This window comes from Bos taurus, chromosome 3 (genome assembly GCF_002263795.3).
Source record: "Bos taurus isolate L1 Dominette 01449 registration number 42190680 breed Hereford chromosome 3, ARS-UCD2.0, whole genome shotgun sequence".
In the NCBI taxonomy this organism is placed as follows: domain Eukaryota; kingdom Metazoa; phylum Chordata; class Mammalia; order Artiodactyla; family Bovidae; genus Bos; species Bos taurus.
In genome coordinates this window covers 105908997-105925901 of record NC_037330.1, presented here as the reverse complement: position 1 = coordinate 105925901, position 16905 = coordinate 105908997, and the positions used below count along the sequence as shown (strand labels likewise).

Here is a 16905-nt window from a genome sequence, read left to right as displayed (position 1 = left end):
ACCATCATAATTAGTCTTTTATCCAGTGATGCTATTTTTTGCAAGTGAGAGCACAATTAAAGAAATCTTAAAAATTTACTGTGGAAAAAGACCAGTGAATCACTTGATGTTCATTAATTGGAGTTTAAAATCAGCATATGTTCTAAGGCAGCAAAGTTACATATACATTTGCCATCTTCTTCTGAGTTCAGGAGAAGAGTCAAATTAACTTTGGCAACAGCTGGGAATAAAAGTACTTATGTGTTGGCACCTGTGGGTATCACAGTAATGGGTGTATGTAATGGGAAACCTCTGCTGGGGAAGATTTAGCCAGGCACAATTAAGATTAGTTGATGGAGTCAGCTTCAAAGCCCGAATTTGTATATTTTTATTACTGAGAAAGAGAATCTTTGCAAAGATCAAGTTTTCCACATATAGTATAAAGGATAAAGCTGTTTTAAACATGAAGCACTTCTGTTACTATGAAGAGCAAGAAATTTGTCTGCAGAGTTGTTGGCACAGATAAGGTAGGGGTTCAGTTTTGATCCTTGAGTGAACTACATCTTCAGTGTCTGATGTGGTTACGAGGCTTGTTTCTTCTCTTGATGGGAAAAGGAAAAGACAAAGACAAACAGGACCTGATTTACTCACTGGTCTAACACTGTTGGGAATTAACATAGTCACTAGGTATATAAATGATAAACAGAGCAAATACATTTAAACGGGACCCACTGGGAATTCAGTTTGGGAATAGAAGAAACAGTAAACAAGAGCATAGAAATTCCGGGTGTATTTTAAATAAGATTAAGATGGATCCTGAATGAGGAATAATAAAGTGTGTAATTAAAATCTGGATAATTTACTTCATGTAACCTTATGGTCATATGGTGAATAAGATGTACACTCAGAAAATACACTAAAGGTAGATTGTATGAAGAAGTGGAAGGTTTGCCAATTTAAATATTTATCCCCTAAAGCAGAGTTCTTTTATTTATTTATTTTTTAATATTTTATTTACTTGGCTGCATTGGGTCTTAGTGGTGTCATACAGGATCTTTCGCTGCTGCACACAGACTCTGTAGTTGTGGCTTGTGGACTTAGTTGTTCTGCAGTGTGTGGAATCTTAGCTTCCCAATCAGAGATCGAACCCATGTCCCTTACATTTTAGGGTGGATTCTTAACCATTGATCACCAGGGAAGTCCCCCAGAGTTCTTTTAACTAACTTTGAAGAAACTTCTTCCTAGACCTCAGTATATATTTGGATCTCACTTTTACTGTTACTTTGATGGGTTGTGCTCAGTCGCTTCAGTAGTGTCTGACTCTTTGTGACTCTCTGGACGGTAGCCTGCCAGGCTCCTCTGTCCATGGGATTTTCTCCAGGCAAAACTATTGGAGTGGGTTGCCATTTCTTTCTCCAAGGGATCTTCCCGACCCAGGAATCAAACCCACATCTCCTGCATTGCAGGCAGATTCTTTACCAACTGAGCTACTTGGGAAGCCACTTTCATGGGTTACATGTAGGTATTTTGGTTGATACATGATTACACTGTAGGGATCATTATGGAGAGTTAGTCAGACACAGTCATTTTCAAGAATTCAGTAGGACAGTTCAGGTGTCTCTCAGATACTCATAGGATTAAGCCATAGGATTTAATCAGAAGCATCAGTGACCATTTATTTCTTCAAGAAACATACAAATGACCAACTTGATAGCATAGTGTTGGTCTGTGGTATTGCTGCAGTTTCAAAGAAACCTGGTTTTTAGAAGCACAGCCTTTTTTTCAGGTAATGTCTATGAACCTGATGAATAATTCTCCCAAAGTAGACTCAGGGTTATTAGACATGAAGACTTGCTAAGAATAACTCCTCCCTTTTTCCTACTCAGGGATGCAAGTGAGAGAGATCTCATTATATGGATAACCTTAAATCCACTTTGTCTCTGTTTTGAAAGAAACATTTACCAGCTTGTTTTTTTAAGATCTCCTATTAGGAACAATGGAGAAGGAAATGGCAACCCACTCCAATACTCTTGCCTGAAAAATCCCACAGACTGAGGAGCCTGGTAGGCTACAGTCCATGGGGTCTCAAAAAATTGGACACGACTGAGTGACTTCACTTCGTTTCACTTCATTAGGAACAAATTACTTGCCTTATACTCCAGAACTGATCAGGAGAATACTAGATTGAAAACCATCATTCTAGAGAAAGGTAAATGTTAAAATATTACAGTAATGCCACTGGCCAGAATACTAGTTTACCTGGTAGCCTAAGCGTGATGATAACTAAAGAAGACAAATAAGTCGTCTAAACGCACATTCTTTCATGCCAGTGACTACCTCTTGTACCATTGGTGTTTAATTCACTGATTATCATGAAAGCCTTCTAATAACATCTGTTCTTGCCCCAGAATTTATTTTCTACAACAACTGAGGTGATCTTTTTTTTTCTTTTTCAAATTAAAACATTTTATTTTGAGATAATAGTACATTCTCATTGTTACTATAAGAAATAACACAGGCATGCCTTCCAGTCATTTAATGTATATTCACTGGGGACTGTGCTAGGCACTGGGAATACAGAGATGAACAAGACACAAGGGAGAACCAGCAGCAGTGTTCACACAGTGTGAGATTTGGGGAAAGGTCGGTGCTGGAAATTGAGTTCCAAGTTATCAGCATTTGAAACCAGAGTGTGGAGGGCATTCACTTTTTTAGACCTCCGGAAATTAAAGACTTACCATAATCCTAGAAAGTTTTATTCAAGAAAAACAGATGAATGTCAGAACAGTGAGCTTGGTGGCGTTTGAACCTTGAACCGGTAAGCTTCCTAGCAGCCACCCGAGGAAGCAGAATGGTTGTGGAACTCAGCAAAAGCCCGACTCCACAGAATTGTCACTCTTTGACCTGTTTGGCAACATTCCGAAAACCTCTGCTCTCAGCATTTGTTTTTATTTGATTCAGAGCCCACTCTGCCAAAAGATCTGTTCCAGAGCACTTATCAGAAATAATCATTGGGAATTGTTTCACATGACATTTGTCTGAGGAGGAATTACCAGTTCAGGTAACAAAAGGCTGACAAATTTAAAAAGAAAAACTGAGATAAAGGATATCCATAGAGGACTTTGAAAACCTCTGATGTATTCCTAGTGCTCTGGAAGGTAACACAAATGTATAGTGCTGTGTGTCTGCCAAGGAATGACTTGAGAAGGCTATAATCCCTCACTCTTGTTTACCGAGAGGCTGCATACAAGTAGGAGATGAAGGGCAAGGAAGAGCCATTAACTTCCTACTGTAATACTGAAAGGATGCCCCGACACACACACAGAGCTGTTTGGCAAAAACAGAAAGACTACTGGTGGTCCAGTAGTAAAGAATCCACCTGCCAGTGTAGGGGACACTGGTTCAGTCCTTGGTCTGGGAAAATTCCGCATACCTTGGGGCAACTAAGCCCATGCACCACAACAACTGAAGCCTTCATGCTCTAGAGACCATGTTGCGCAACAAGAGAAGCCACTACAGTGCGAAGCCCATGCACTGCAACTAGAGAAAATAGCTTGCCACAGTTGGAGAAAGCCTGCATGTAGCAGAGACCCAGTGCAACAAAAAATAATTTTTTTAAGAAAAGTAGACTTACTTTTTCACAGCATTTAGGCAACATATTTAGCTTGTTGAATTAAGCTAATGAAGCAGAGACCACATATGACAGAATATAGGCTTTACAGAATTATTCCAAGAAAACCACTAAACAAATATTAACAATAGTAAACCCCAAAGAGGTGGAAGATTCTGATTTCTGGAGTTGCCACAATGTATTTTTTAAAATATTCACTTATTAAAAAAAAAAAAAAAGGTAGCCCATACACAGGGAAACAGTATGAAAAGGCAAAAAGATATGAAACTGAAAGGTGAACTCCCCAGGTCGGTGGTGGTGGTGGTTTAGTCGCTAAGTCGTGTCTGACTCTTACGATCCCATGGATTGTAGCCTGCTAGGCTCCTTTGTCCATGGGATTCTCCAGGCAAGAATACTGGAGTGAGTTGCCATTTCCTTCTCCAGAGGATCTTCCTGATCCAGGAATCGAACTCGGGTCTCCTGCATTGCAGGCAGATTCTTTACCGACTGAGCTATGAGGGAAGTCCTGTGAGGGTACCCAGTATGCTACTGGAGAAGAGTGGAGAAATCACTCCAAGAAATCACTCCAAAGAATGAAGAGACAGAGCCAAAGCAAAAACAACTCCCAGTTGTTGATGTGACTGGTGATGGAAGTAAAGTCTGATGCTGTAAAGAACAGTATTGCATAGGAGCCTGGAATGTTAGCTCCATGAATCAAGGTAAATTGGAAGTGGTCAAATAGGAGATGGCAAGAGTGAACATAGACATTTTAGGAATCAGTGAACTAAAATGGACTGGAATAGGTGAATTTAACTCAGATAACCATTATATCTACTACAGTGGGCAGGAATCCTTTAGAAGAAATGGAGTAGCCATCATGGTCAACAAAAGAGTCTGAAATGCAGTTCTTGGGTGCAGTCTTAAAAACGACAGAATGATCTCTGTTCGTTTCCAAGGCAAACCATTCAGTATCACAGTAATCCAAGGCTATGCCCCAACCAAATAATACTGAAGAAGCTCGAGTTGAACAGTTCTGTGAAGACCTACAAGACCTTGTAGAACTAACATCCAAAAAAGATGTCCTTTTCCCAACCCAGGGATCGAACCCAGGTCTCCCACATTACAGGCGGATTCTTTACTGTCTGAGCCACCGGGGAAGCCCATGAGGAACAAAAGAGCCCCAAAATACATGAACTGGCAGAGTCGAAGGATGAAATAGACAATTCAGATACAAAGATTGGAGACTTTAATACCCCACTTTGAGTAGTGGATAAACCAACTAAACACAGATATGGAAGGATTGAGCACTACTGTAAACCAACTAGACCAAGCAGACATCTGTGGAGTACTGTATCCAAGAACAGCAGAATATACATTTTTCTCAATTGCACATGGAACATTCTCTAGGATAGAAATATGTTAGGTCGTAAAAACAAACTTTGGTAAAGTTAAAAGGATTGAAGTCAGACAGTATGTTCTTTGGCCACAATAGAATGAAATTAGAAATCAGTAACAGAAGGAAATTTGGGAAATTCACAAATAATGTGAAAATTAAACAACACCTCAAAATAAGCAGTTGATCGAAGGGAAAAAAATGGTAAATTAGAAAACACATTGGATTGAATGATAAAAACACAACACACTGAAATTTATGGGATGCAGCTTGAACAGCACTTAGGGGAAATTTATGATTGTAACATATCAGTCTTAAGAAAGATCCTGGGAGTTCCCTGGTGGCCTAGTGGTTGAGATTCCGGGCTTTCGCTGCTGTGGCCCTGGTTCACTCCCTGGTTGGGGAACTGAGATCCTGCAAGCCACATAGTGTGGCCAAAAAAAAAAGAGACCTCAAATTAATAACTTAACCATCTGCCCTAAAAGACAGGAAAGAAGAGCAGACTAAACCCAAAGCAAGCAGAAGGAAGGAGGATGATCATGATTAGAATGTAAATAAATGAAATAAAATCAATAGAAAAAGCAGTAAAAGTTGCTTTTGTTTTTAAAGATCAACAGAATTGATAAAGTTTTAGTTAGACTGAACATGAAGAAAGAATACTCAAATTATGAAAATCAGGAACAAATGAGAGGACATGACAACTGACATAGCAGGGATAAAGATTATGAGAGTATTCCTTGAATGACTATATTCCAAAATGTTGGATTTGCTAAGATGAAATGGACAGATCTCAGAATGAAACAAGCTACTAAAACTAACCAAAAAAAGAAGAAAAACTGAATATACATACCTATGACTAGTAAAGAGATTGAGTAGGGAAAAAAAAAAAAAAGAGAGATTGAGTAGGTAATTGTAAAACTTCCCGTAAAGAAAAACCCACACCTTCACTGATCAGTTGTGCAAAGCACATTAGAAAAGTTTACACTAGTCCTTCACAAAGTCTTCTAGAAAAAAAAAGAGGAGGGGGTGCTTCCAAACTCATGCACTGAGGCCATTATTATCCTGACAACTAAAACCAGACAACGACATCAAAAGAAAGATACAGATCAATATCTGTAATGAGTATGGATGCAAAAATCCTCAACAAAACCCAGCAATATAAAATAAAGGAGTGCTGTCTGCCCTCTGTATCCTTAGGTTCTGCCTCCACCTATGGATTAAAAATATTCAGGGAAATATTTTCCAGAAAGTTCCAAAAAGCAAAACTTGAATCTGTGCACTCCAACAACTGTTTACATAACCTTTACATTGTATTGGGCTTCTGCGATGGCTCAAGGGTAAAGAATTCACCTGCAGTACAGGAGACACTGGTTTGATCCCTGGGTAGGGAAGATCCTCTGGAGGAGGAAATGGCAACCCACTCCAGTATTCTTGCCTGGAGAATCCCCTGGACAGAGGAGCCTGGTGGGCTACAATCCATAGGGTCACAGAGAGACAGACATGATGGTATTATGAACAATCTAGGGGTGATTTAAAGTATACAGAAGGTTGTATGTCCGTAGGTTATATGTGAATACTGTGCCATAGGAAAAAGACAAAAGGTATGTCTGCCTCTGTCGTCAGAGACAGAAAAAGCATTTAACAAGATCCTGTACACTTTTGTGTTAAAAACATTCAGCAATCTAGGAATAAGCTGAAAACTTCCTCGCCCCAATCAGGAGCATTTGTGGAAACCCACGGCCAACTTTATACTTAATGATAAAAGATTGAGTGGTTTTCCATAAGATCAGGGACAAAACAAGAATGTCTGCTTTTGCTGCTTCTATTAAATATTGTATGGGAAATTTTAGCTGGAGCAGTTAGGCAGGGAAATAGCTAAAAGGCATCTCGATTGAAAAGTAAGGTGTATAAGTATTTCTGATTGCATGTATCATGATCTTATATATAAATGATTCTAATGAGATCAATATACAAAAATGATTTTTATGTATATACATCTAACAATGAACAACACAAAAATATAATTAGGAAAATAATTTCATGTACAATAGCATCAAAAAGAATAAAAAATATGAGAATAAATCTTTTAAAAGAAGTACAAGACTCATTTGTATACTAAAGACTTCAAAAATTTGTTGAAAGAAGTAAATGGAGCAACATCCCATGTTCGTGGACCAGAAAACAATACCTTGAAGATGGCAGTACTCCCCAAATTGATCCTCAGATTCAGTGCTACCTGTGTCAAAATTCTGTTTTCTCTCTTGCAGAAATTGACAAGATGATCCTAAAATTCATGTGGAAATTCAAGGGGCCCTGGGTAGCCCAAACAGTCTTGTAAAAGAACAAACTTGGAGGGCTCATTCGTCTTTATTTCAAAGGTCACTAAAAATGTCAGTAATCAAGACAGTGTTTTCCTGGCAAAAGTGTAGGAAAAAAAAATCAATAGACTGAAATTGAAAGTCCAGAAGTAAGCCTTCACACTTAATGGCCAGTTGATTTTCTACATGGCTGCCAAGAGAATTCAGTGGTGGAAAGAATAGTCTTCAATAGTTGGTTCTTTAACAAATGGATATCTACTTGCAGCAGAATGAAGTTTGACCCTTAATACCACGTGCAGAATTTAACTCTGAATGAATCACAGACTTAAATGTACTAGCTGAAACTGTATCATCTTCAAAGAAAATACAAGAATTAATCTTTAAGACCCTTGATTATGCTGTTGTTTCTTATATCCGACACCAATAACACAGGTGACAAAAGGAAAAACAAGTAGGACTGTATCCAACTTTGTATGTCCAAGTCAACAACATGAAAAGTTGATCTGCAGAATGGGAGAAAATATTTGCCAACTATATATATATTCAAGAATAGATATAGGATTAAATATATGTAGAATTGAACTGAATTCTTGAATCCTGAATATATATAGAACTCTTGAAGATCAGTACTAAAAAGATAAATAATTTAATTATTGAAATGATCAAATTGTTTTTAATCATTAGATTGTTGTGTTTTTTTTTTTGAGGAGTTTTAGATTTACAGAAAAATTGAGCAGAAAGTACAGAGTTCCCATTTGTACTCCCTCACCCCTAGAGTCGCCCGTTGACATCTTGTCATTGATGTCTTAAATTTGTTAACAATAGGCGAGCCAATACGTTATTATTTACTAAAGTCCATAGTTTATCTTAGGTCCCACTCTTGGTGGTGTACATTCTGTGGGTTTTGACAAACCTGTAATGACTTGTATCTACCATTGCAGAGTCACACAGCGTAGTGTCACTGCCCTAAAGTACTCTGCCTGTTCATCCCTCACTTTCCTCTCATGCCCCTGACAATCGCTGATCTTTTTACTGCCTCCATAGTTTTACCTTTTCTGGAATATCATGTAGTTGGAATCATACATTATGTAGCCTTTTCAGATTGACTTCCTTCACTTAACTATGCATTTAAGGTTCCTACATGTTTTTGTCTCTGTCTCTTTTCCCCAAATTATTATCAAACTTATATTGCCCTTATTTAATTTTTTAAAATTATTTTTTATTGAAGGATAATTGCTTTACAGAATTTTGCTGTTTTCTGTCAAACCTCAACATGAATCAGCCATAGGTATACATGTATCCCCTCTCTTTTGAAACCCCCTCCCATCTCCCTCCCCATCCCACTCCTCTAGATTGATACAGAGCCCGTGTTTGAGTTTCCTGAGATATATAGCAAATTCCCCTTGGCTATCTATTTTACATATGGTAATGTAAGTTTCCATGTTACTCTTTCCATACATCTCACCCTACTCCTCCCCTGTCCCCCTGTCCTGTAAATAAATTCTTCAGTACCATTTTTCTAGATGCTGTATATATGTTAGAATACGGTATTTATCTTTCTCTTTCTGATTCACTTCACTCTGTATAATAGGTTCTAGGTTCATCCACCTCATTAGAACTGACTCAGATGTGTTCCTTTTTATGGCTGAGTAATATTCCATTGTGTATATATACAACTTCTTTATCCATTCATCTGTCAATGGACATCTAGGTGGCTTCCATGTTCTAGCTATTGTAAATAGTGCTGCAATAAACAATGGGATACGTGTGTGTCTTCCAGTTTTGATTTCCTCAGGGTATATGCCTAGGAGTGGGATTGCTGGGTCATATGGTGGTTTTATTCCTAGTTCCTTATTTCATTTTTTAAACCAACCAAAGTCCATATTAGGTTTCAGTCTTTGTGCTGTGTATTCTGTTATCTGAAATTCTCAGGAGTCTAAATCTGATATTTATTGTGTGTGGTGACATTTCTGGAGTGGCTTGTTTATTTGTGCTTTTTATAGTTTGGGATTGTGAGCATCAGTTTTGGTGGGATGGGTGGGGGTAGGGAATGCTTTATGTCTGAAAATTTTCATAGGCCTTGGTTAGCATGTATCTCTGTAAATCATTTTTGCATTTGCTTCTACCAAGTGATTCAAGGATATTACCAGCCAGAATCTTCTTATTTTGTTTTTCTCAGTTTGGATTTTTTAGACAAACAGAATAGTATTGTATGAGACTTCTAGTTTGAATCAGGACAGATTAAAATTCCCCAAAACTTTTTGGTCCTACAAGAACCAGGGTGAGATGGACAAACATATTTTCCTGTTATATCCCTGTTTTTCCCCTTTTTTTAGTCTGTACTTTCTCTTGAGTTTTGAGCTCTAAAGAGGTTCCAACCATATGTTGAAGGGCTCAATGCCAACTTCTTGTCCTCAGGTTCAAGCTTTATCATCTAAACACAACTTGTAAAACCCAAGCCTCTTAGTGAAATTATCAACAACCCAGAAAGTTAAGGCAGTTGTCCATTCACACTTCTTTCTTGAGTTTTCAACTGTGTATTTAAGAAACACATTAGTTGTGTTTTATCCAGGATTTCTAAGTGCTTTGCCATAGGAGAATTTTCAGACATTATTCTTGTCAAGTCCAACTCGTTGTTTTTATTCTTATTCAGCACCAGGGCTGTCAGGGAAGCATATAACCATTATATATAAAATTCATACAGTAAAGTCTTATGTTTTTTGTCTTTGACACCTGAGTTTCCAACATTAGCCTTTATACACAGTTTTGATTCTGGTATATTTAAATGTCATTAATAATGTTTCTGCACGGTTTATATTTTTATATCATTAAGTTTATCAGACTTTATGAGGTAAATCTTGGTAAGGAAAAATCTGAGGAGACTGTTTAGGGTTTGGAAGAAGCTTAAGGTTGAAAACATGGTGTATAATGAATGAGCCTGAGTCGTCTTTCAGATGCTTCTAAGTTCTTAGCTAGTTTTGCTCACTGTCCGTTCATTTCAATTCAGTAAATGTCTAGACATAAAATAGTCACCATATTCCTTGCCTTCAAAGAGCAAACAGTTGGGGATATAGTTTCCTTTCTATTTAGTAATAGTGTATTGTGAGTTCTACCCTTAAAGCATCTCAATAGAGCATAAGTGGCCAAGAGTGTGGACTCTAGAGCCAGACCATCTGGGGTAGATCTAGGGATGTGTACTACCTGTAAAACTTTTGTCAAGTTACTTAATCTCTCTGTGCTTCAAGTTTTGTAATCTATAAATAGGGATAACAGTAGTTTATCTACATTGTAGGACTGTTGTGTAGATGTAATAATTTAGTTTATATAAATTGTAGAACAGTACATGACATACGTAATGCTGTATAAGGTTTAGAAATATTATCATCATTATTATTACTTTTACAATGCTTTTTTTTCTTCACATCTTACTTCTGTCTCTGCCTCGACAATCTGTTTACATTCTCCTTTCTGTCTTATGGACTGATAAAAAAAAACTCTTAAGTCACAACAGAACATTAGGATAAAAGAACAAATATACACTCAGCATAATCCAGCCTTTGTCTAGAATAGGTACCTATTTGCAGTAGCCATGTATTGAACCCATGCTATGTAGTTAGTGTATATAGACAGAATACTCGATTAAAATCCACTATATTTTTAACATTAGTTATTATTGAGTTGTAAGGTCTAAGGCTAATTTTTATGTTTTCAGATTTTCTAATGTAAATTTTTTATAATCAGGAGAAATATAATAAATATAAGTTAATCAAACTAAGAACTATGCTGAATTACAGTCATCCCTTTCAGGTATATATCCAGAAGAAACAGTAACAGCAAAACCTGTGATTCCCCATAAAACACAAAGGATAAATTCCATGTCCTAGAGTCTCCACTAGCATTAGCCTATAGGTACTTTTATGGAAATCAGCAAGAAATACTGTGCTCCACTGTCCCCCCATCTCACATGATTGCCTTTCAGAGGTCTCACTTCTAAGAAGAAGTGCCACATGTTGGAACTTAGGGCTTGGCAAGCTGACTAAATTTTAGCCCCTATTAACCTCCTTAGCTGGTTACCTTCGTGTAATGTGAAACTGCACAACTCTATGGCGTGGCCTCATTCATGACACCTCTGGTGACGCAGTTGAGCTCTGTCCTAAGTCTCTGTGTGCTGTGCGCTCAGTTGTGTCTGACTCTCTGCAACCCTGTGGACTGTAGCCTACCAGGGGATTGTCTGGGGATTCTCCAGGCAAGAATACTGGAGTGGGTAGTACTGGGTTCTATTCCCAACCCAGGAATCAAACCAGGGTGTCCTCTTTGCAGGCGGATTCTTTACCAGCTGAGCTACCAGGGAAGCCCATCCTAAGTCTCTAATCTTACTTACTAATTCAACCTTTGTTTCACTGAGTGCCAGCTAAGTGTAAATATCACTCTTTACAGTTTTATCAGATAATCCTCCTCCCCTCATATGCCATGACTACTCTCACATTTGTTTGTTTGCTCATTCTGGCAGCTTTTGAGGGGTCATTTACACCTTTGTCCATCTAGACACTGGTTTCCCCTGAAGAGCTATTTTTCTTAAACCCTTCTTTGCTTACTCTAGTCCACATTATGCTTCTTGTTTTCAGTCTTTCCCACTTATCCTGCCATTTTGTGGTCACTTACTTATCTTGTAGTTATCTTTCATTCCAACAAATATTTATTGATATTCCTTCATGTGCTTGGAACTGTTGTACACTGAAGATACAGTAGTGAATGGAATAAACTTTTGCCCTCCTGAAACATGTATTCTAGTGGATAAGATAAATAGTAAACAAAGATTTAATTATTTGATGCGTGTTACACTTGTCTTAATAGCTATAAAATATAAACCCAGAAATAAGATTCATATTTAAGAATAAGAAGGTTATTTCCTGTCCAGGTACAAAGTATTTCTAGATACTGATTGAAATGCTCAAAATCTTGTCAGTGACCTTTGTTTTAATTTACTTTAGCTGATAAATATTTTGTCCATGTATTTGTTTTTAGTGTGCTTTCAATTGCAGTAGCTGGGGACAAGTAATATAACTGTATTACTAATAAGGTGTTAAAAAGTATGTCATCTTAATTTTTTTGTCATATTTCCATATTTCCTCGACATTCAAGAAAATGCAGGTATTTGGGGCAAAATACTAAGATTCTTTTTACCCCCACCCCAAGAAAAAAAGTTAACTGGTGTTTGTTTGTTAAACAGTGATCCTGAAGCAGGCATTTGGGGGGGTGGTGGGTAAAAGTACAAAATGAGGGTATGGTATTGGCTTTTGGGGGATTTAGAGCCTGTAAGGAGGGACAGATAACAGACACAATCAGATTTGTTTATTACTTAGTAAAATGAAAGTGGAAAGTAAGACTAGAAGAATGTTCCAGTGTTAATAGCCTAGATAGGTGTGTGTGAGGCAGAGTTCTTAATCAGAAGGTTAAAATAATTCTACTATTAAATAGGCCCACCATAAAATGTGCTACTTTCTCAATAAAAAACCTTAATGGAAGTAAAATTATCACGTTAATGAATAATAAAAAAAAATGTGTTAAAATTATGTACTTGGGTTCCCAGGTGACGCTAGTGGTAAAGAACTTAACCTGCCAATGCAGGAAACATAAGAGATGCAGGCTCGATCCCTGGTTGGGAAGGCCCACTAGAGGAGGACATGGCAACCCACTCCAGTACTCTTGCCTGGAGAATCCCATGGACAGAGAAGCCTGGTAGGCTACAGTCCATAGGGTCATAAAGACTCGGACACGACTGAAGCGGCTTAACAGGCTTGCATGTGCTTGGGTGTTACGGACCTTGTGTTAGAAACGTCATTATCAGGCATATTCTAAAATGTAAGGTAAATGGCAGTATTGAACACAAACTAAAAGAATGTTAGTATTTAAAATTTACTAGAAATGTATAGCTTTTGGAGAAAAGTTGAAGTCAGTTTGAGAAATTGCTAGAGGCTAGTGCAATGCAGGGGCTGGCTGCCACACTACCCTGTGGCGGACTCAGAAGGCACTGGGACGCTGGAAGAACAGAAGTGCTTCTCTTCCTGGGAATCGCTCGATCTGATGTCCCAGCAGTGCTGCTCTGTTCCTCTGTTATGTTGAGATATTTCTGTTCCTTCAGTACCATGCTCACTTTTAGGCCCTTGCATGTCTTTTTCTTCCTGTCTGGAACAATTTTCTTATTTCTCTCTCCTCTTTCTCATGGCCTATTCCTACTCATTCGTTTAATTCACATATCAGTTGTGACTTCATCCAAGAAGTTATTTTCAAATCCCTCCCCCCAAATTTCAGTTAGATTTTTCTGACAAAAGGTATTTGAAAAATACTCTGTATACCTCCAGTGTAGTCTTTAACATACATTATAATCTTGCTTATTTATTATCCCTGACTGTGAGTTACATGAGGGCAAAAATGACTTGTATCCCCAATGTCTAGCACAGTACATAAGTATTTAGTAAATAGCACTACTTTGACTGAAGAATACGTACATTTTCCTTCTGACCAGATTTAGTGCACAGAGGATTTTGGATATCATTTATAAGACTGCTCTTCTCCGTTCATCATCTGATTGGAGAGCCAAAGTAAAACCATGCGAAGAGGTAAAATAACAAAGGATAAAGGCCAACGTGAATCACTAGTTTAATGGTTGACTCAAAGTAGAATTAAAAACAGCCCAATTAAAAGTGTTGACAACATGCTATGAATTCAGGGCAGGGCAACAGATCACTGGATGCTAGAGTAATCTATGAATGGAGACTTGATAATGGAAAAAGAGTTTCAATTAGATGTTGGAGGAGGAGAAGGATTGGTTAGGCGAGAGGAGGAGCGACTGTTCTGGCCTAATAGACACTGTTACTGTTCTAAACACTTTGGTTCCAAAGGATGAAAGCCTGTACATTTCTGAAATGTACCTTTTCAAAATTTAAGGATTTCCCTTTAGGAGTAAAATGGCATGAGATTAGTTTTTCCCTTTGTTTACCACAGTTGACTTGAGACAAGAAACAGTCTGTCTTAGGCTCATTTTTTGTGTGAAGTAAGAATACCACCTGCCTTGCCAATCTTACAGATCTTAACATGTTGATAAAGTGAGATATTACAGTAAAATTATTTGAAATGTATAAATATATTCTAGAAATGCAGCTTGTATTTATTTCCATTCTAATGTATATGCCTGGCAATAGAGAGCTTCTTGAGCTATTTCTCAGCTTGGAGATGTTATACTGCTGCAAAAATTGAACCTTAGAGTTCTTGGTTTTCAACATGAGCTTTAACATGGCGTGGAGTGTAGGTGGTGGTGGTGGTGGTGGCTCTGGAGCAACTCTTCTTACTTGCTGTGGAATCCTTATTTTGATCCTTCAGCCAGCGCAATTTTAAGTGGCTCTGTTCTGGGCATTTCGTCTCTAGATGACCCTTGTGATTGATTCAGCTATGGTAGAGGACATGGAATTCCATTTTTATAATGTATGATTTTATTTTTTTCCTTGAAACCTGAATTTAATTATGTTTAGGCTTTAACAACTTAACTTTCCCTCCCAACACTCATTAGATATAAATTTGCACCAAGTGATTTTTGCATCTGAGAATGATCTTTTCAATTACTTTCTAGTATCCCAAGGTTCACTTTTTTTCTTTTTAAAATTTGTGTTTTATGAAAACAATTTTTTATTATTTACTTTTAATGAAAAGCTTTAACTCTGACTTTAATAGGCACATGAACCGCATCTTTAAAACTTGAGATATAATTGACATATACTCTTAGCAAATTTCAGATAAGCAGTATGGAATTATTAACTGTAGTCACTATGCTGTGCTGAAACATACAATTCTTGCAATAACTATAGGGAGGTTCTGTTATTCCCATTTGATAGATGAGGAAAGAGGCAGTAAGTTACTGAAAGGTTATATAACTTATCTAGGATCACACAGCTAGTAGCTATGAGCTGGGAAGAGAATGTATACAGTCTGGCTCTACAATAATTGCTTTTAACCACTGTTAAAACATTGCTTATTATGTCATTGGATTGTCCTTGAAAAGATTAAAAAACACAGAAATAAGATTCAGTTTGTAAACATAAACTGTTTACCCTGGTTAGACCGGATTTCATTTATTCCATTTAGCACATATTTACTAGGTGTATTTATGTTTCAGACACTGATAAATGCTGAGTTTTGAACAAGATGTACATAATCCTGAACCTATGAAATAAGAGACTTAGAAACACCAGAGATGAGCTAAACTATATGCTTCATTTGCCTTGAAAATACATCTCATTTGTCCTGAAAGTATCATTGTTTTGTGCGGTTGGTGCCTAGTATAATTGACATTTATAGTGCTGACACAATCATGAAATAATTATGTTCTTCATATCCTGTTTATTAAGACAGGAAAAGGATAAAATAGACTGAGAAAGGTTCTTTAGAAGTCTTAATCTCCTGTTTTATCACTATACAAAAAGATCCCCAGAAAACTCTTATTTGCTCCGAGATTGGTTTTTTGTTTTAAGATTCCTATAAATAGTATAAATATAAAAGATGTGTTTCTGAAAGTGTTTTAGTTGTGTGAAAAACTCATTTATACAAAATATTTTTTCCTTAATTATATGAGAAAACTATATATTACCGTAGCATTTATATTTAAAACAGTTTCTCAGCAGGCCTCCTTTAGCCCTACTGGGAGGAAGGGTAAGCATGGTATTTTTCTTTCTGTAACTTGAGTGACTTGAATAAAATTGAACAAGAAAGAAACAAAAAACAAGGGAAAAAAAAGATGGTACTTCAGGTGAAAATAACCTGAAGTTATGCATAATTTGATTCTTTTATATAATAACAGTGTTCATGAGTAATTTTTTTTTTTAACTCTACAAAAATGTTTTTATCTGTGTTGGGACTGCAGTGGAACTTCCTCATAGTGTCTGTTTTCTTCTGTTTAATAATTTCTTGTGTGAAATATTCCAGCAGACTCAGCCATTAGTAGAAGAAAATTATACGCTTCTAATTCTTGCCTCATGAATTATCAAAGATAGAAAACGTTACATAAAGAAGCTTCATGTTATATAACAAAGTTTATAGAAAAGTCACCATTTTCTTTTTGACTTAGTCATCTCATTTTTGATAGATTGCAAAGGTCGACTGCAAGGAAATACTAGACATCATATGTAATCTGGAATCTGAGGGTCAGGATAACACAGCATTTGTTCTTTGTACGACTTACCTTACCCAGCAGCTCCAAACTGCAAGTGTATATTGTTCTTGGTAAGTATATTTAGTTTTTATTCCCTTTATTTGTTAGTACATAGTATAGCATTTAGGGTTTATGTAAAACATTGGTTTGTTTCAAACTTAAAGTCTTAAGTGGATTAAATGATGACATGACAATTAAATCTCACTTACAAGCTAAACCATTTAATTAAAAATATTGAGTCCAAAAATAAAGAAAGAGTGAAAAGTCTGAGCTCCTCTTGATTATTTCATGGAGGGTTATCTGTTAACTTCAATATAAATCTTCTTCTTTGAAGATGAAATCATGGCAGTATGAACCAAATAGGTGTGAGTTTGTTATCCTTTACATTTATTTCACATCTTCT

General features: G+C 36.9%; 1 protein-coding gene across 4 annotated transcripts in view; it reads left to right on the top strand.

Moving 5' to 3' along the window:
* The window catches only part of RLF (RLF zinc finger), a 79677-nt gene that overhangs the window by 48437 nt on the left and 14335 nt on the right, over positions 1–16905 (top strand). For 3 of the 4 annotated variants that reach the window (NM_001205939.2, XM_059884597.1, XM_059884598.1), the window contains one exon: positions 16437–16573. The exons of the other annotated variant lie outside the window; for it this stretch is intronic. In NM_001205939.2, coding sequence (NP_001192868.2) covers positions 16437–16573 — 137 coding nt within the window. The remainder of the gene's footprint in view (positions 1–16436; positions 16574–16905) is intronic. 4 annotated transcript variants of the gene reach the window in all.